Below are 21,226 nucleotides of genomic sequence, written 5' to 3' on the forward strand. Positions count from 1 at the left end.
TCACACAAGTCAGACTACAGCAGGCTAAGTAAATAATCGCAGACTACCCCGGGTGCTGAGATGCTACCCAGGAAGCAAATCCAAAGAGAAATTCTCCAAGTCAGACTGAGACACGAGAATCAGTGGAATCGACCGTGACAGGAGGGAAACGGAAAAACACCACATGCAATATTTCCAAAGCCGTGGAAGCGGGGGGGGGGGGGGGGGAGTATAAAATGGTGGCATTAAAATGGGGCTGAAGAAGGAACTGGGGCCGGCTCCAGCTGAGGATGCAGAGTTCACTTAAAGAGGTGTAAAGAGCGAGTCAGAAGGTGCTGTTTAGTGTGAACATTATGACGACTTTCGTCCTGAGATTATTTGACTGATACTAAGCAAGACAGCTGAGAAACAGCGATGCCAGCGAGGCTGCCGTAGTGTTTGGCGCAAGCCTGGTGAGATGAGTGGGCAGGGGTACTACCCATAATGAGATACTCGAGGGATCAGCTAACCGGAAGCAGCAAACACAGGCGGCGGTGAGCACAGTTAGAACAAGGCACCGGGCCAGGCCTAATCTTCAAGGCTGAGATTCCCGCGGGCAGATTTGATCACCGTTTCCCTGCTGTTTGTTAACTGTGCACCTATCTATCCTTCTTATGAGTCTCCCGGGGAAAGCAAGAGTGGCTTTAAGCAGAGAAGCTCAGTCTGATAACACAGCACAAAGCCCCTAGAGTAAACTGCTAGGGAATGGGGAAATTAAGCTACTCATGGTTCCTTTATGATCCAGTAATATCTCAAGATATGAATATGTCCAATTTCTAAGCCAGCCTCATCAGGCTGTGCCGTCTTTATCTAATTCTTTGTTTACCTCAAGACTATAACTCTAGAAAGGACTTAACAAGCCAAGCTCCTCAGGGGACCACATTTCTTCCAGCTCTGTCATGAAGAATGCATGCAGTCCAGGAGGATTGGTTGGCTTCTTCAAGGTTGACAGGGCAAGCTAGAACTAAGCACTAGCTACTGAATGACAGTAGGACATCGGACATCTCTCTACCCTTACCCTCCTCCGGTACTTCCAGCCCTACCAAAGGCACTGCACCCCCCTCTTAGTCATAATAATACAGTAATATTAGATATTACCATATTCTTTAATTTCAAAGTATCCAGTTCCAGTTGTTGTAAAATCCTTCTTATATTTAGCCTTAATTGTCCACATACCATACCTGTGGAAGGAAAATATTTAAAAAACGTGGATATCATTAAATATTTCTAATTTTGCCATAGGCAATTTAATTCCTATTTAAAGATGTTACAATATATCTAGACATGTAAATATTTTGTGGGAGATTCTAAAATAGATTCTACACTTGATCTTAGCCAAAAGGCTGAGAAGCAATTCTAAAATAGATTCTAAATAGTTAACTATTTTCTTTTGATAATAAAATCATTTATTAATTGGATTTTCACATATTGTATTATTCTTCCAGGTATTTTATCTTTAATGCAGTCACTGTGTTTGATTTAAAGGGCTGATGATAACTTCACAATCTACTTAACTCTTGAGTTTAGTAACTCAACTCAACATGAGTTGCTACCATGATATTACAATCTGTAGTATATCAGAAAATCCATAGTGACGTCCCTAGAAGCATGTCATACACAGGCCGTGCTTCTATGAATCATAAAGTTTACATCTTACATACATAGAATAATAATGGGAGACCAGGTGGGGTTTATCTGAAAAGGAAATGATTTACTTAGTTAAAAAAATTCCATTCCAAAAAATTTACTGAGTAAGAGAGCAAATAATAATTATAATAATAGTAATAATAATTATAATTATAAAGAATGACATGGAAGAGTCACAGTCTTCAGAGTTAACAGTCCATGTGAGTCGGAGTCCTCATCTTTCTGTACAGGATCAGGTTTGAAGAGACCGAGTGACTTGGCCTTGTTTCTGAGGTGAGAACACGCTGTCGCGGGCTGTACTGCGTGTATTGCAGCTATCCTCAGCAATATTGAATCTCTATCAAGTACCTCATCCCATGACTGCTGAGTCACAGCAAGCAGTCCAGGGGAGGCGCTGCTCTCAGGGAGTTTCCAGTCCACCAGAAACTCCAAAGGCAAGGGCGTGGCAGCGAGGCCTCCTGACTATAATTCCTGTACTGAGGCCGCAGAGGCTGAGACAGGAGGAGTTTGAGGTCTGTTTGTTGTGACGCCACCCTGAGCTAGAGTGAGACCCTGCCTCAAAGCCAAGCAAACAACAAAACTCAAAAGAAACAAGAAAATAATTAAAGACACTGAAATAAGCATCTCAAAGAAAATAGGGCGGGGTGGGGCGGGGTGGGGCGGGGGTGGACCACACGCAGAGACAATGTGGGCAGAGGCAAACCTTTGCCCTGAAGAGGAGCTGAAGCTCAGCGTGGCAGTCAGGGTGCAGCGTGCTCTAGTGAGGTGACTAGTGTGAAGGTCCCCGGGGTGGGACGGTGACAGTCAATAGTCTCACAGTGATGCATAGCCCGCCAAGGGACAGGATAAAGTTTGAGAGTGTGTGCACCTGTGTTTCAGACAGAGCTCTGTTTCCCAGGCTACCGATGAAGCCCTGGGCACCCCTAGCCCCCGTCTCCTGAGTATCTGGGATGGTGGTGGGCTCTGCTGGATTCCAACACTGAGAACGTGGGTCTTCCCCTACCAGGAAGCAGCCTCATTAAAGATTCCTCACGTTGGCGTCTATGGCGCTCTGTGAACACTAGGTGGCTCCACCTGATTGTGTAGGTCCTTACCAGCCAACTGTTCCAGATGTGCACTTTAGAGAAAATTTGTTCAGTAACAATTTTTTTTTTTGTACTTACTTGGGATTAGATGGAATCTTGAAGTCAGGAAAAGAGATAATTCCGGTATAATCATTTTCTTCTATGATGTCAACTTCTGTCCCTTCGGGATCCTTTGAATAGAAACAGATGTTCATATCTTAGTTCACTTTCTGTTACCGTAAAAGAAGATCTGAGATGGATAATTTACAGGCGAGGGAGATGTGTCATTATTGTATGTACGTAAATGCTTTCCCAGTGTGTACATCTGTGTACCACTGTGTGTCTGGTGTCTGAGGAGGCGGTGTGCCTTCGTGTGGGTGCTAGGAATTGAACCTGGGTCTTTTGTAAGAACAAGAGCTCTTGACCAACGAGCCAACTCCCCGGCCCTGTTGCTTACTTCCTGATGTGCATGCTTTTAAACAGGAAGTAGACCAAGGATGTGTTTTGATCGTATAGATCAGCATCCTTTCCATGTTAATTTAGCCTGTATGGGCATCCTATGTGTCTGTCATAGAGGCATAAATCTATAATGTTTCAGTCACATTAAGTGTTTAGTGATATCAGATGATATAGTGCAGTGTGAGGATGGAATCATGGAGGGAGATTCCTCAATAAACAAGTTAAAGTATTATTTATAGAAGGGAAATACTTACTATGAAAGTTAAGACAGTCTCCCGTTTGGCCGGCTTCAAGTCGTCATTCAGAGAGTAGACTCTGATCTTTACTGCAAAACCATGAGGCATCATCAGAACCTGGCAGACAGGCTTTCTGTCTTTCCTTTATTTATCTACTCTATCTTTTCACTTTAAATTTTCACTCAGGGTTTCATTTAATTCGCTTAGCCGTGACCTCACCCTGAAGCCCAGCCTGGCCTTGAACGCGTCATCCTCTTGCCTTAGCCTCTCACAGCTGAGATTACAGGCTTGTGCCACAAGGCCTGGGAGATTTTTTTTTCAATTCCACAGTCCTTAATGAGATAACTCTCATTTGAAAGGCTGCATTCACAATTCATAAGTGAAAATGTATATTCAAAAAGAGACCCCTGGGATTTAAGAGGCTACTGGGTATTGAATTTAACATGAAGTTCAAAGTGTTAAATACATTGCAACTTCATGAAACCTTTGGGAACACATCATTGGTGTAAAATAACTTGTGTCTGTAACTGTTTACTAAGTAGCTACCATACGGTTGGGTGGGGGCATGAGGTGTTTTTATGAGTTACTGGGAAATTTGATTCAGTCAGTATGTATTTCTCTACTTATAGAATCCAACAGGGCTAAAACACTATGACCAAGAGCAACGTGGGGAGGAAAGGGTTTGTTTCAGCTCACAACTCTCAGGTGATACTCCATCACTGAAGAGATTCAGGGAAGGAACTCAAGGCAGGAGCCTGGAGGCAAGGACTGCAGGCGGAGGGCCATGGAAGAGCACCGCCTACTGGTTTGTTCTCTCTGGCTTGCTTAGCCTGGTTTTATAAATTCAGGGCCATTCGTCCAGGGGCACCAATCACCCCTCCCCCCTGATGGGCAGGACCCACCTAGATCCCAAAGGAAGCCTTCACAACTAAGAAAGGCCCTGGGGTCCGGGATATAGACTGCATGCTTGCCATACCAGGGTGATGGCCCTAAGTGGTGCGTAGAGTGGATGGTGCCCATGCTTAGTTTTATGAATAGTTAGGCTTAAAAGATGAAAAGAGACAACTGCTTTTCCTTTATTTAAGAAAGAAAGAAAAAAAAAAAAACAGCATCTTTTTTCTTCCACTTTAAAAAAACTCTGGGGGATGGGTTGTACTATGCGCGTGCAGTACCTTCAGAGGCCAGAAGAGGGCGATAGATTCCCTAGGACCAGACACAGAAATGGTGAGCCTCGTGTGGGTACTGTGTATCAAACCTGGGTTTATTAATGCCAATAGTCTTAACTGCTGAGCACCGCTCTAATGTCCTATGTCATCTTTTGCCAGTCAAGGGCTCGTACTATTCTGGTAATGACATCCTCATCCTGTGGAAGCTTTTCCTGTCTGAGCCAATCATAGCCAAGTGCTGAGGTCATCCTCAACCACCAAGGTTAGCACATCCCACGGTGCTTTACTGTGAAGCACTCCGATCCTGCCTCCCTTTCTCTGCCCTTCCCCAACAACAATATTATTAACGGAATCTCGTCGCTTCCTCCTTCCTCATACACATCTCTTATAGATCATCCTTGATGTGCTTTAAGGTCAGTGCTGGCCAGAAGGAGAGATGAAGGGATTGATTTTGCAAACACGTCAACGTGAGGAGAAATATCCACACTTTTCTGTGTAACTCAGGGCTTAGGCTGGCTCCTCCTCCTCTCCTCTGTAACAGGAGAATCATGACTATGGCCCCGTTTTAACAGACATTCTCATTGATAAATAAACTTTGAATATTAACATCCACACAGCTCATGATATTGCCTGTCTCTTCTGAAACATCTAGTTTCCCCAGGTTGGGTGGTTTTTTTCCCATTTTTTTTTAAATAAACACGGCTCTATAACAAATATTTTTCCCTTGTCAGAATTTTATTTGCAATAAAATCTATTTGTTAATGAGTAAGTTCTAAGAGCATTTTACAATGTTTAGAAAGTGCCCCTCATACCCCTCGACAGGGTTTCTTTGTGTAGCCCTGGCTGTCCTAGAACTAGCTCTGTAGACCAGGCTAGCCTTGAACTCAGAGAGATCCACCTGCCTCTGCCTCCCCAGTGTTGGAATTAAATAGGTGTGCGTCACCACCAACCGCTAAGGAGGCTTTTTTTAAAAATCTATTTAGAAATAACTGATAATGCAGTAAATGTACTTGTTGATTTTTCAGTTTATTTAGGAAATCATCTATAAATAAAAAATCCAAAATGCAATTTGAAATTATAAAAGCTATTAGGAACTGAGGACTGTTTTTGATTTTTTTTTTTTTTGGAGGGGGACAGGGTAGACACCTTTCTCCACCCAATTTCATGTCTAAAATTGGTCTAAAAATATAGTGCCGATTCCCCCTCCACACACACACACACACACACACACACACACACACACGCAAATGATTTATAGTCTACCTGACTGGTCTGGAGTGTAAACAGGTTTGTCTGTATGGATGAAGAGAAATCCGTTGTCATAGGTTATTGGTATTTTCTTTGATTTTGAAAAGTGTGCTGACACGACTTCCAGATACACATGAGAGACTGGGCTTTCTTCTCTGGGAACTTGTTTGGGCTGTAGCTGTAAAAATAATGATGGAAGACCATAACTGTAAGCGTGTCACAAACCCGTAGCCTACTCATTAGAACCAAAACACAAGACTGCATGTTACCTCATTTAGAAAGTGTGTAGCCTAGCACAGAAGCCTACTCATCAGACCTTCAAGGTCACTGTGAGCTACATAGTGAAACCCTGTCCCTGGACCAACCAACCGATGATCAGAGGCGACAAAATGGCGCAAGAGCCACAAGCGCAGATTAATTTTGCCAAAAGCCCTTCATTGTCTAGCATCACGATGAAACTTTACCGTTAAGCCATTGAAAGTCTTTCATTTACTGTAGGAGCTCTGAAGGACGGCTGTGGAAATGGCTCAGTAGCTAAAGTCCTTATCTTGCAAGCATGAGGTTCAGAGTTCAAGGCCACACACCCATGTTACAAAAACTCTGGGCTTTTTGGGTCAACATTTATAACTCCAGAACCTGGGAGGCAGAGACAGACAGATTCCTAAAGCTTGCTGCCGGGCCAGCCTAGGCTACCTGGTGAGTAACAGGCCAGTGAGAGTGAGAGACCCTGTCATAAAAAAACAAGGCTGATGGCAGCTGAGGAGCTACAGCTGAAGTTGTCGTCTGGTATGGTCTCACACACACACACACACACACACACACACACACACACACACACACAGACACGGGGGGGGGGTGGGGGGCGGCACAGAGACAATAAACGATGCCAGAATGACTGAGCAGATCTTCAGTCCAGACAGACAGAAATCTGGGATCTAAATATCATGCCACATCCCACCGAGTGCTAGGGTCTCTTCTTTGGGATTGATGGGAACAGCGATGGGGGGGGGGGGGTTCTGCAGGCAAAGTTCTCCCCTGTGTAGCCCACTCTAGAATCCAGGGTGAGTATCAAACTATTCTGGCTCCAGCTGACTACCCGTAGATACAGTGTTGAGATGTCTAAACCATGGAGAGGGTGGTGCTCATTAGCTCTGCAGAACAGGGGTGAGTGTGGCAAGTGCTCACAGCTGCGGGAGGCTGGGATGGCGGGAAGCTCGCCAGGAGCCCTTTCTGGCACCAGAGACCTCAAGACTCCTCTCATTACTGTTTTCCTGCTTGGCCTAAAACCACACCTTCTGGGACACAAGACACTGGACCAACCCAGGAAACCAGACACCACAAAACTTCAGCTCTCATGAGAAGAGACCAAGCTGAATGTCAAAGAAGGAAAACAAAGACGACGGGAGTTAGCGTCCCAACTGGAGAGGGATGGCCCTGTGCTGAGGTGTGTGACCATGGGAATAGAAGAGGTCAAGCTAAAGGCCTAGAAAACATAGTGAACAAAATCAGAATGAAACAACTTCCAAATTGAGGGAAAGAGCTGGGTTTCTGGGCACAGGACATTTAATATTCCAAATACTATAGCTCAGAAAGGACCTCTCCATATCATACTATATTTAAAACACAGAACAAAGAAAGGATGGAAAGGTGCAAGTCAGAAAGGCAGAATAGGGGCTGGTGAGACGGCTCAGTGGATAAGAGCACCGACTGCTCTCCTGAAGGCCCTGAGTTCAAATCCCAGCAACCACATGGTACCTTACAAGCATCTGTAATGAGATCTGACACCCTCTTCTGGTGTGTCTAAGGACAGCTACAGTGTATTTACATATAATAAATAAATAAATCTTTAAAAAAAGAAACCCAGAATAATTTATAAAAACAAAGTGCACAGAATAACAGCAAAATTCTCAGCAGAAACTCCGAGTGCAGAGAGAGGGTGGAATGATGTATTTTTAGCTGTGAAAGACAACTGCCAAACCAGATTGCTATACCCAGCAAAGGTATCCCTAATAACTAAAGTATAAGGAAAACCTTCTAGCAGTAAACACTGGCTAGAGGAGTTTATGACCACACATCAGTGTCCTAGATACCACATGGAAGGATCCTTCACCATGAAGAGAAAGGTAAAACATTAAGTCACAGAAAAGAATGAAGCACCCTAGAACAGTAATTCTCAGAAGAGGACCAGAAAGCACCAAACACTACACGACAAGATGCTAGGATCTAACCATACACCTTTCAGCATTAACTCTGAATGTCAATAGTCTCGATTATTCAGTGAAAAATCAGTGTAGCAAAGTAATCTTAAACATGGAACTTTTCTGTTTGTTGGCACAAGAAACACATCTTATTGGCAAAGACTGAGCAGAAAGGGTCAAAAGGAGATGGACTAGCCCAAGCAGATGGACTAGCAAGTGTCACTACCATGACACCTGAAGAAAATAAACGTAAAAACTAGCCAAAAAGGTTAGAAGGTTACTTGATATTAGTTAGGGCAACAATCTATTAGGAAGACATTGCAATCCTAGACAGATATACATTGAACATAAGCACCTCTGGATGACAGGCATGGACCAGCATAAACACAGAAAGAGTGGTGGTCTTCAGTATTATACCCTCACCAGAGCCTGCCCCAAATCAACCAGAAACATGGGTTTTAAATGGTATTTTATGTCAAATGGGTTTAATAAAACATCAATGGAATATTTTACTCAAGCACTGAAGAAACCGTATTTTTTTCTCAGTAATCCACAGAACTTTATATGAAACATATCACTTTTAGGACACGAAGCATGTCTAGCTAAATAAAAAGGTTGAAATGATTTTTTATATTCTATCCAGTCACAGTGGATAGACAAGTCAGTCGTGGGAGACATTATAGGAAACGCAGTCACAGAGACTGAACAACACATCACTGAATAATAAACAAGTCATCAAAGACCAGGAGAGAAATTAAAACACTCCAAGAATCAAATAAAAATGAAAACATAAAATAACTTGGAGGACACGATGGGAGCAGTTCTGAGGGGGAATTTTATAGTTAGAAATACCTACATTTTAAAAAACACCAGAAATCACATAATAATGTACTTCACCTTCTTAAAGGACATGAACAAGCCAAACCTCAAATAAACAGATGAAAAAATGAATAATATGAATGAATCGCTTCTCTGAGGATATGAGCCTGGGCTGGAGCAACTGCTCAGTGGAAAGAGTGCAGAGTGCTTTTACAAGAGGACCCTATGGACTCCTGCACCCATGTCAGGGGGCTCCCAGCCATCCTCAGGGGATCTGACACTTCTCATCTCCATGGTCACCAGCATTCAAGGTATGTACACACCTACCCACAAAGACACAGTCATGCAGTTGAAATTAAAGTTAATAAAAGACAAGATTATAAGCTCTTAGCTATAGATGAGATAGATAGAGGATAGATAAATCCTATACATATATAGAAAGGTCATAGATAGATTATGCACATATAGATAGATGATAGATTATATCCATATACATAGGTGATAGATATATGATGGATAGATAATAGATGATAGATAATGATAGATGATAGGTGAATGATAGATAATAGATGATATATATATGTGGATAGATAATAGATGATATATATATATATGTGTGGATAGATAATAGATGATATATATATATATATGTGGATAGATAATAGATGATATATATATGTGGATAGATAATAGATGATAGATAATGATAGATGATAGGTGATGGATAGATGATGGACAGATTGATGATGGATAGGTAAAATAAAACTAGAGATGAAAAGCAGACATTATCGCAGACATTAACAAACTTCAGAGACCCAGGAGAATAAACTTTGAAAACGTATATTACAATAAATTGAAAAAACAAGAAACAAACTGACCCCCAATCATTTAGGAAATAACAATACCCAGAACCAACAAACATAATTGAAAAATTAACTTTTTTCTGCAGAACAAAGAAAACGAGAGAAAAACTGGCTTACATGACAGGAGAAATCTTTTTGCTGTTTGTTTGATAGAGAATTAATATCCAAATAAAGAACTTCCAAAACTAAGTACTAAAGCAAAATAAAAATACCCCAAACAATCTAAGCAATAAACTGGCTTGTGAAATGACCACACAGCTCATAAACAACGGAGCACAGGTGATTAATGAACCTATGGAAATCTGTTCAACATCCTTGGCCATCTGGAGATGCCAATGAGATTGAGAGTCCACCTCACTCCAGTGAGAACAGCTATCAGCCAAACAAAGGTGGTCAATGCTGGTGTGGAAATGTTGCCAGTGGGGACGTGAATGGGTGCGGTCCCTAGGAAAGGCAGTGTGGAAGGTCGTGGACACCGAGGACCTGAGGACGACAACCGGGTACAGGGCTTGGGTATGCACCAGGAAGGGCACATGCCTCAGAGGTGCTTCCACACCTGGTGTCACTGCTCCAGCAATGGTTCCCAAGCTTCAGAGCCAGTCTGCACTTGTCCATCAACAGATAGAGGGTGCAGAAACCGCAGTACAGACAGACACACAGCGGAGTTTTAGTCAGCCACACAGGACGAAACTGCGGAAAATGAATGCAGCTAGAGGTCTTCAGAGAAAGTGAAATGAACCAGACCCAGAAACATGCATGTTTGTATGTTCTCTTTCACTGTGGATCCTAGATTGTACATGTGCACACACACATGCATGCACACTCATATGCACACACAGAGAGACACACAAGACATTCTCACACACACACATGCACATGTGCACACACTGACCCATACACAGATACACATGCACACTGACATAAAGAAATAGAAGGGAGACTTGACAAGGAAGCAAGCTAGCAGGAGGGGGAGAAAGGGAGAGGAGGACGAGGAGAGGCTGAGGGGGTGACGGATCACTGTGATCAAAGCACGTGACATACTTAGAAGAATGTGTTTATATGAACCCATCAGTATCTACAGAGAACACACTCAAGGGGAAAAAAGATTGAAATCTTGCTTCTAACCAATCAGAACTGAAATGTCTCAATGAAAAGTTATTTGATCGGTTTGTTCTTTTTATTCTTTGTGTTCTCAGTGAGAGTTGTTGGCTACAGAAATCAATAACCCATAGCACGGGGAACTATATGCACAATTTAGAATGGTAAAGTTTAACAAACATTCAGCAAGCATCCAGCAATATCTACAGATCATATACACATCCAATTCTTATTTTTCCATTTCTAATTTTCACTTTTAAAGTATTTTCAGTTCATCTCCAGATGTTTTCATAGAGAATATTTTTATTTTTAAGGAAGAGGGTGTGGGACACATCACAAAACCAAATATGATTTTTCTGCTCAGAGCCTTGGGTTTTCCATTTATCACTAATGACTACTAACCATCTTGTAACCCCACAGTTGTGGGATGATGCTAATGAATATAATTTTATCAGCGCTCAAATTGCATAGGTTTTTACCAAAAGTACATTTTTTTTAAGCCTGAGGGACAAGTACATACTGTTAACAGTGCCGAGTTCTGGAATTTGTTTTCCGGGGACAGATTAACAAAGCCTGAAGAGTAGGTCACTTTTTTGTCAGGATAGCTTCTTAGAGAGATCGTTGCATCAAATGCTTCAGTGTAGCCATGGGCTTGAATTACGACATTTTCAGATGATCCGACCCGGAAGACTTTAGGTGCTGAAATGACGTAGCTGTCAAAACAGGAAATGAGAAGGCTCACTACCTATGCTTGAAGGCTTTCTTACATTTTGATATTTTCTTTCACTCATGATTTTTATTTTTTTTAAATTTCAAGCCAGGCAGCGGTGGTGCCTGCCTTTAACTCCAGCATGAGGCTAGCCTGGTCTACATAGTGTGTTTCAGTACAGTCAGGGCTACACAGAGAAACCCTGTATCAAAAAAATTTTTAATTAACATAATATTTTGAAAGTCAAAATTTATCATGCTAGAAAATGCAAGTTTTCCAGGAAGGAACAGGGTGTAATTAAATCTAAGCAACAGCTAAGAGGTTGGTTTACATTTAGAAAGACAGTAATAGAACCTGCACCCAAGGAGGATCTAATGGTATTGAGTAAAACACAAAACTTGGTCATTTTTATTTCTTTCTCTTTTTTTTGGATTTGTTTTTTTGAGACAGGGTTTCTCTGTGTAGCCCTGGCTGTCCTGGAACTCACTCTGTAGACCAGGCTGGCCTCAAACTCAGAAATCCACCTGCCTCTGCCTCCCAGAGTGCTGGGATTACAGGTGTGCGCCACCACCACCCAGTTGTCATTTTTATTTCTAAGCCAGGAAGATTTTAGCACAGTCACAAAGCATTAAATGGTAGACTTTCCATCTGTGAACAGAACAAAGTCGTGTCACTAGGCTAGACATGGCTCAAAAACCAGCTAACAGGAGGGGATCTTAGAACGATCTTATACTGATAGGTTAACTAGAGACAATGATAGAATGCAAGGCTACTGTGTGGATCTGTAGAAGTAGTAATGGAGGTTCTTCAAGGGCTAAAATAATGATGATGACTTTACTAACATACGACAGAAATGGTAACAGTAACAGCAGGCTCAGATGCTGGAGAGTCTGTTAGCATTTTATGTGCAATTCTTAACCTCTATAAGAAGTAATCGAGTTAGTCTGTAGCGCTATCCTCATTTTATATATAATCAGAGGTCAACTTGCTCAAGGGCACTTGGCTTATAGATGAATGAGATGGGACTTCGCATGCAAGGCTGATTCAGCGGCTACGGATCACTGAGGGCGGCTGCCCAAGTGCCAGCCAACCCTACGTTGTTCTAATTGTTTTCCCATGCAGTTGAGACAAGCAGGCAACTTCCTCTATACAAGGTTTTTGTTTGTTTGTTTTGATTTTTGTTTTTTGAGACAGGGTTTCTCTGTGTAGCCCTGGCTGTCCTGGAACTCGCTCTGTAGACCAGGCTGGCCTCGAACTCAGAAATCCGCCTGCCTCTGCCTCCCAAGTGCTGGGATTGCAGGCGTGCACCACCACGCCTGGCTTCTATGCAAGTTTTTGAAACACTGTTTTAAAGAGTGTTTTGTCAACTTAGAAGTAAGCATGATGCTATAAGTAAGCATGATGCATATAAGTAAGCATGATGCTAAGTAAGCATGATGCTATAAGTAAGCATGATGCTATAAGCAACTCATTTCACGCGTGCCTGGCCTGAGGCGTGAGAGCTACATATGAGACACATAGGGAAATAAGTGTGTTAACCCAAATAGTGAGGTGTCTCAGCAGACTCAGGGCACACACACGCGTATCCCCACCACCTAAGAATCATCGCAAGCTTCTAGTAACATTAGGACATTTTTTAAAGCCTTAAAAAGCACTAGACCTTTAGTAATGAAGATGTCACTTTAAATAATTATTTAAAAGATCTTTAAACAATCTGACTGAACTTGAATGGTCTGTTTATAGAATTAAGACTCCCAACAGTTGTCCTAAACTGAATCAAAAGCTTTAAAAATTAGGAAAATCTTCTTTCAGTCTCTCTCTCTATACATACACACACACACATACACACACTCACACACACACACACAACTCACACACACACACTCACACACACATACACACATACACACACACACTCACACACACACTCACACACACTCACACACACAAACATACAGAAAGGGAGAGAGAAAGAGACACACACTACACACACACACACACACACACACACACACACACACACACACACAGAGTCTTTTAAGCTGGCTGTAAGCTAGAGAGAGGGCTCAGAAGGTAAAGAGGGTGACCACCAACTGATGGGCTGTGTTTGACCCCAGGAACCCACATAGTGGAAGGAGAGACTTGACTCTTAGGTGTCTTCCAAGTTCCACATGTCAGCTGTGTAATGTGCATGCCTACGCCTCCCCCATACACACATGCACAAATAAATACATAAATGTTTTAAGACACTGGCCACAGAACTTCCCTCTATATAAGCTGGTCCATGCGGATGCAGCAGCCTGTGCATAGGAAGATATTTCATCTTGCACATTTTCCCACACTCTCAGAAGCTCAGTCCCTTCAACTCGCACAGACAGGGACAGCACTTATGTTGTTTTGATTTTTCTGCAGACATTTGCAAAGCTTCTCCCCATTTCCTCTGAGTTCTATATGCATGTGAGCTTTGTAAGAAACCCTTTCCTGGCATAAACAGTGGCCTGTAACTTCTTTACTTTCTTTTTTATTCTTCATAATACGACAGATACCTGTTCTTAAGTATTCATTCTTTCATTGGATCTTCATTCATTCATTCATTCATTCATTCATTCATTCATTTTCTGCTTCTTCATCTAGAATACAAGCTCTTCTCCTACTTGAAGAACATATTACAAAGTTGTTTGGGGTGTCATTTTTCTTGGACTGAAAAATGTCTGAGGCCTAGTAATATCTGGCCAGTTGTGTCTATGGGTTGTTTTCAGGGAGAATTAATTAACTAAGGACTGTCATCCACAGACCTGGAATGTGGATGATGACAGCATGCCATAGACCAAGGGACAACATACAAAGGAGGAGGGGTGGCCTCTTGAGCGCAGGTATCCTCTCTCTACTTCCTACCTGACCCAACAGGAACTGCCACCCCCTTCCAGTAAGTGACAGCTAAAAATTCTGAAATCTTTGTGAAATAAATTCCTCTTTTAAATTGCCTGTGTCTAGAATTTTGTCTCAATGGGAAGAAAGCTAGCTAGAATGAGGTTCAAAAACTTTTGCTGAATCACCCAGCGATTAACCACTGTGCTGTAAATGGCGCACTCTCTCATATTCTCAGAGAAAGAGAAGAGATACTTTCCTAAGGGCCAATGTGATAGACCAGGAAGAATTCACTCAGGAACCAAATCACAAGGGCCTGGGTTCTGGTATTTAATCTTGGCCTCCCTGAGCTTGTCTGTGTTAAAGGAATAAATCAAAGAAGCTAATGTGATGGGGTGACTATGGCCTTACAGTAACATCTCAGAGCTCACACGGGTGGCTTGCTATTGGCCTCTGTTTAGGTTGTTCTTACATTTGCCTCTCTACAGATGAATTTTTGTTGAAGTGATGAACAGGAGGCCTCAGTAAAAATTCCCTCTCTATCAGGGTGACCTTTGGCCAGGCACTTTTCCTGTCTGGACTTGTCATCATATGTGGACTGAGTAGGCTCAGAATATTGGCAAACACCTGTAGTACCAACTACCCAGGGAACTGCAGCCAGAGATTTACGAGGGCATGTGGTTCAAGACAGGCCTGGACAACACAGCAAAACCTCATCTTTGTGTGTGTGTGTGTGTAGATAGATAGATAGATAGATAGATAGATAGATAGATAGATAGACAGATAGAGTTCATAGATAGAGTTCAGTGAGATAATGTTCAGTTAACTTCCAATACTAAGCGGCTGGAGAGATGGCTCAGCAGTTAAGAGCACTGACTACTCTTCAAGAGGTCCTGAGTTCAACTCCCAGCAACCACAAACTACAGATGGCTAAAAACCATCTGTAACTTCCAATACTAAGATATTAGTACACATGACAATCACCATTTAAAAGGACAAGATTTTGATAACAATGAAATTAAATGTCAGTTGGGTCATGAATATAGAAGTAATTACAGCCACAGCTTTGAATTTGATCCCTTAGATGAGAATGCTTCAGGATCCACTATAATCTAATATATCCTTAAATAAATTTGTGGTCAATAATGACTTGATTTATTAGACTGCCATATTCAAGTTATCCTGGTTTAACTGCACTTAGACCCAGAAAGCACAAACTGAGCACCAAGGACTAGTAAGTAATGAACGCCAAGAAACTTGATGATCTTGCTTTTGCTTTCTGTTAAATAAGAAAATGAATAGTCCTTTCTGTCCTTTGTACAGGAGGCTGTCCCGCAGGAACGGTTGTGCTGTTGGCCTCTCACCAAATCAGTTCCCTTCCACAGCTTTCTCGAGTGGGGCTGAGGCTGTCCATTTACTATTTCAGAGGGGACAGTTATTTTCAAATTAGCACAACCTGCAGAACCTCCTTTTCACTCACCACCACAAAGGTCCCCAGGAAAATGAAGACGGCTCTGTTACTTACGTTTGTTCCTGTCCCCAAGTCTTGCCCAGGAAAATTAAAAGGCAAAGCATTCCCCAAAGGCCCATGGCTGGAAGTGACATCAGCCCTCGGGCCTGGCCTTCCTGTAACCACTTTCCTTTTAAATAAACTGAGTTTGAAGAATTTGGGTAAATTAGTTCTCTGGTTAATTATTAATGTCAGAGAAAAAGATCTTTAAGTGAGAAACTAAACTCAAGAGATGGGCAAGAGAGGGTGTTCTGAGGAACATAAAATAGGTTTTCACATCCTATCAGGTCCAGTACTAAAGAGAGGAGTGTTTAATATTAACTTAAACCTGGGGACTTCTTTTCATGGGTAAAAGGACTCTAACTTCGGTGCTTGCGGAGTTGCTTTGGCTCTGGCTTTCTTCTGTCACCTTCAAGGTGGTTCATGCCACCTTCAAACTTGCTTCTGGTAGATTCCATTTGTTCCTGAGATTGAGAGGAGACTCACCTGGATTTCATTTTTAATGGATGGTTTTAGAATGAACGAGACTGCCTTAGAGAAGTGATAGTGGTATCCTTGGTACTGGTCATAGTCAAAGGGTGACATAGTCTGCAGAATTGTCCATGCCAGTCTAGAGAAGGAATGGGACATTGGGTGGAAAAAGGTCGTGGGTGGATGGAGACCCTGCGGAGATGCTCATGCCACTCCCTAACCAGACACTCGGTGCTCAAGAGTGGATGTGTGTCTGTCTGTAAATCCGCATGTCACTCTTCCAAAATTCTCATTCAGTCAGTAACAGAATATTTTATTTAAAGTATTTATGCTTTTCTGTGAGGATTTCGATAGCTTAATGCAAGAACTCAATATGAACAAAAATCAATAGTATTTCCTATGACTGTTTATTTTCTTTCTAAAATGTTGGTGTTCAGAGACAGTTTCTCTGCAAAGCCCTGGATGTCCTGGAATTTACTGTATAGACCATGCTGGCCTCAAACTCATAGAGATCATCCTGCCTCTACCTCCCAAGTGCTGGGATTGGAAGCATACACAGCTAGACCTCACAACAGCTGATCTTCTTAACTCGTTTATAATTAAGAAAGGTTAAGCAGAAGGTAAATTTTAGATTTTTTTAAATTTATTTTTATGTTTTTATGTTCATTAGAAATTTTTATTTACATCTTCCTTTTGTTAGTGTTCATTTGTACATTAGTATATAATGTGTTGTATTTTAAGGTAACAAAGTACCTGTCCAGGGTGGGAGATGAATTCCACTGGTAGAGTGTCTGCTTAGTGTGCTCATCCCTGGGTGGATCCCCAGCCTTGCACCAATATCAGGTATGGTAGTGTGTGCTTATGATCACAGCACTCAGGAGTAGAGGCAGGGGGATCAGAAGTTACAGGTCATCCTAGCCAATATAGTGGGTTTGAGGCCAGGCTGGGCACCATGAAACCCTGCTTATAACAATGACAATAATAATAGCAATAGTGATAGATGTCTAAACATTGTCCTGTATGTCAGATGCAATAGATGTCTAAACATTGTCCTGTATGTCAGATGCAATAGATGTCTAAACCTAGTCCTGTATGTCAGATGTTTCTGGTCACCCTGAAATGACATTATTTACTTCAAATCAATAACGTTTTATTTACCAACACTTTAATACCGAGTTTGTTAAAAGAAAAAGGAGCAGCAAGAAAAAGTTTATACACTATTTTACTAGTACTTCTTTTATACATATCATTGAAATGGAAAAAAATCTTCCACTGTTATTTGACTATCTAGCTCATTTATTTCAAAAGAAAACCTGTAAAATGATTAAACTGGGTTGCAAAAGATAGGTCAAGTTAAAACAAACAGGACTTTTGTGGTCATTTTTGGGAAACAAAACTTGAGCGAGCCTGGTTAACATACGTAATAGTGATACTTCAAGGAAAGGAGAGCCTCTCTTGCCCCATGGCAAATACCAGTAAGTGGTAATTTCAAACCACTTTTGGAGAAAACGTTTAACAAATGACCATTCTCAACAATTCATAACATCTCAACTGTTTAACCAAAATTGCTTAAATCTAGCTGTCTTCTAAATATAGTTCAAAGACAGATGTCCATTGGGTTTTAATATGTGACCTTTGCACAAGTTGACTCTTATTTTGTACAAATATTGTAGATGGATCCTCAGCTCTGCTGGAAACCCCGAGGGTCACTGAACCTCCCACAACTGTCTCCTAGTTTCTGCCCTAAGGTGGAGACGAGATGACTTCGCCTAGTGTGTTGGCTACTTTCACATCAGCTTGGAGAAGGGGAACTTCAGTTGAGAAGGTTACCACTAGACTGTCCTGTAGGCAAGCCAGTGGGGATTTTCTTGATAAATAATTAAGGTGGAGGGCCCAGCTGTGTTCAGTGTCACCCCTGAGCTAATGATACTGTGAGGGGCTCTGAGAACCAGGTTGGGGTTGCTATTGCTGTGACAAGGACCATGACCAACAACAACCTGGAGAGGAAAGGGCTTGTTTCAGCTCACAGTTTCACTCCTGGTCCATCACTGAGGGAGTCAGGACAGGAGCTGATGCAGAGACTATGGAGGAGGGCTTGCTCACCATGGCTTGCTCAGCCTGCATTCTGACAGAGCTCATGGTTTGTCCCAGCAGTGATTGTCCCAGGTGGCATTTGTGGCTGGGAGCACAGAGAGGTCTTCTACAGGAGAATTAAGCTGCAGCTCTGTAGTCGAATGCCTTCTCCACGGCTCCCCACAGTGGATCTTGAGGAAAGAGGCAGTCTGTAGTGGCTCTTCCTGGTTGTCAACTTGACTATATCTGGAATGAACTATAGTCCAGAATTGGAAGGCTCACCTGTGATCCTAATCAGGCTGGGAGATACAAGTTTCTGACCTGGATCTTGGCATGGAGAACTTGAGGCACAGTGGCTATGAATCCCAGGAGATTAAGACAGGGAGGTCTCTCAGTTCAAGGTCATCTGGGACAATGCAAATCCCAAATCCAGGCTTGGAGGCACACCCCTTTAATCTGGGCCACAACTTCTACTAGAGACCAACATAAGGACATTGGAAGAAGGAAGATTCAGTCTCTCTCTTCTTTGCCTGCTTGCACAGTGGGACTGAGCAACTGCTAGATTCTTGGACTCCATTCACAGCTGCTGCTCACCATTGTTGGGGAGTTGGACTACAGACTGTAAGTCATCAACAAATTCCCTTACTATATAGAGACTACTTATAAATTCTGTGACTCTAGAGACCCCTGACTAATACATGGTCCACGGTTCTAAACTGTTTCTTGGGTGTTCGTGGTGGAAAATGGATGCATAATCCCTTTCTCGGGGCCCAACTTGAGATTAAAGACCTTTTGCAGGGAGGAAAGTCTGAGAAGGGAAGCTTATTGGCTAAGCCCTCTGGGACGATCTCATTAGCATGGAAAACCCTGATTAGGCGTACATGCCCACTTGTTTCCTTATGTGAGGAATGTGGCACGTATTCTCAGCCAGGAATTGTGCAGGGAGCAGGGAGTCACCCAAGCCCAGGTGTGTGCTCACCCAGTCTCTGTGTCTCAGCCTGCTCTACCTCATCAGATATTCTGGCATGGTTTTACATCCTACACAAGGGTAGCGCAAAATGTCTCCACTTGGGGAACCTTAGAGCAAAGTACCTCTTCTTATTCCATTGGCTTGGTGTAGGGTGGGTGTGTATTTAAATTGTATTCAAATACATTTAGTTTTGAAAAATGCTCACCAAAACAAAGTTTCATGGGGGAAATTCTCAGTGTCCACTGAATGGCGTTACTCTGGGTGAAGAAGATCAGGGCAGCCCCACTGTCCACTTATCTCCTCATACACATCCCAGGGTCCCACTGAGAAAGCCGCATGGGACTCTGGGACTCTTGCACACGGTGTTTAAGCCATTGCTGCAAACCACTGAGCAGTTTCTCTCAAGGGTTCTTATTCACGCCTTTCCTGTTACTCAAGCAAACACAAGGTGAGGGTTATTTGATTGTTCAGACTAAGACAATTCATCTCTTATAGTTTTGATCTAAAAAACTCCCCACAAGGCCATTGACTGAAACCTTCTTCCAGATGGTCCTGATTAAACTAAACGGGTCACAAAACAAATCCAAAGTCATGAATCTGGTAGGGCCCAGCAAGAGAGAGATATGAGACGGCAAGAGAAGAGTAGTCAGAATACAGTGTATAAATGTTGTCAAATAACAATATTAATAAGGAATAAAAGGAAATATCATTCAGGAGTAAGAAAACAAAAACACCACGTTCCTCAGTTGGAGCTCCTGTCTAGAACCAGATGGCCGCAGCTTCATGTGTTCATTTCCCTGTCCTCTATTTCATTGATCGACATATCTGGGTTTGTGCCAGTATCACACATTTGTGTTGCTATGGCTCTGTAGTGTAACTAGAAAGAAGGCCTTGGGATCTATGGAAAATAAACATAAGCCCCACGTGGTGGCTTAAGTGTGTCTCATCCTCTCCTTTAGCTCCACTGCCTCCTGCTTCCCTTTGGATGCACCAAGTGCATGCATGTCAGGTAAAGTGACTGGCTCTAACTCGGAGACAAAGATTGATGAGGAAGGGGAGACTGAGTGCCTTAGGCATGGGAGCGACGGTGAGATTGTATAGAATAGCACCCAGTTGTAAAGAAGACTGGCATCTCTTAAAGGAGAGGGGAATGGGGTGGGAACATTGGGGTAGGCAGAACAACATGGGGGATTCGGGTTGGATGATTGGAGCTTCTCAGTATGAAGTATCACCCTCCACTGAGGGTCACCAAGAGAGTGCGACTGTAGGAGACTTGCTGTGGTCAGGTACAGTATACCAAGGACTGCAGGATGGCATTTTCTAATGGATCGTGACAGCCCTGGTGCACGTGTGTGTGTTCGCTTTATGCCATCCAGTATGGAAAGTATCCACTCATTTGTTTCCAACGAATACATAGAGAATTTGAGAAAACACGAATTAAAACTATGGTATTTTATTGCTTCTACAGTCCAAAGGGGAAGATTGAGAAAGTGGAAACATTGTTAACATTATATGGATTCAGCTTATTATGCAACAAGTCAGGAAACTACTCCTTTAGATAGTTTAGCAGGGTCTTCCTTATTAGAGAGGCACATTGACACTACCCATCTTACTGAAACACTTAAAACAGCAGCGATTTAGATACATAGGCACTGACAGGCTAGCCTTTTACATATGATTACTGCCCTTGTGCTTTGGGATTATTTATGTGTAAGATCATTCCTACCATTACTAGGAAGCAAAAGCATTTTAGAACATCAAAATTTATCTTCATTGTATTTTAGTAGGAACCTTTGCTAGATGTTGTCT

The 21,226-nt window shown here is 42.3% G+C and overlaps 1 protein-coding gene and 1 pseudogene across 1 annotated transcript in view; both read right to left on the reverse strand.

Annotated features, from left to right (window-relative positions):
* The window catches only part of LOC127685284 (complement C5), a 79,566-nt gene extending 63,583 nt beyond the window's left edge, over positions 1 to 15,983 (reverse strand). The window contains exons 1-6 of the mRNA XM_052182292.1: positions 15,919 to 15,983; positions 11,337 to 11,529; positions 5,854 to 6,016; positions 3,443 to 3,513; positions 2,829 to 2,920; positions 1,117 to 1,199 (exon numbers count right to left, since the gene is read on the reverse strand). Coding sequence (XP_052038252.1) covers positions 1,117 to 1,199; positions 2,829 to 2,920; positions 3,443 to 3,513; positions 5,854 to 6,016; positions 11,337 to 11,529; positions 15,919 to 15,983 — 667 coding nt within the window. The remainder of the gene's footprint in view (positions 1 to 1,116; positions 1,200 to 2,828; positions 2,921 to 3,442; positions 3,514 to 5,853; positions 6,017 to 11,336; positions 11,530 to 15,918) is intronic.
* Positions 1,280 to 1,373, reverse strand: LOC127686612 (uncharacterized; annotated as a pseudogene).
* Positions 15,984 to 21,226: the final 5,243 nt, after the last annotated feature.

This window comes from Apodemus sylvaticus, chromosome 5 (genome assembly GCF_947179515.1).
Source record: "Apodemus sylvaticus chromosome 5, mApoSyl1.1, whole genome shotgun sequence".
Taxonomy (NCBI): domain Eukaryota; kingdom Metazoa; phylum Chordata; class Mammalia; order Rodentia; family Muridae; genus Apodemus; species Apodemus sylvaticus.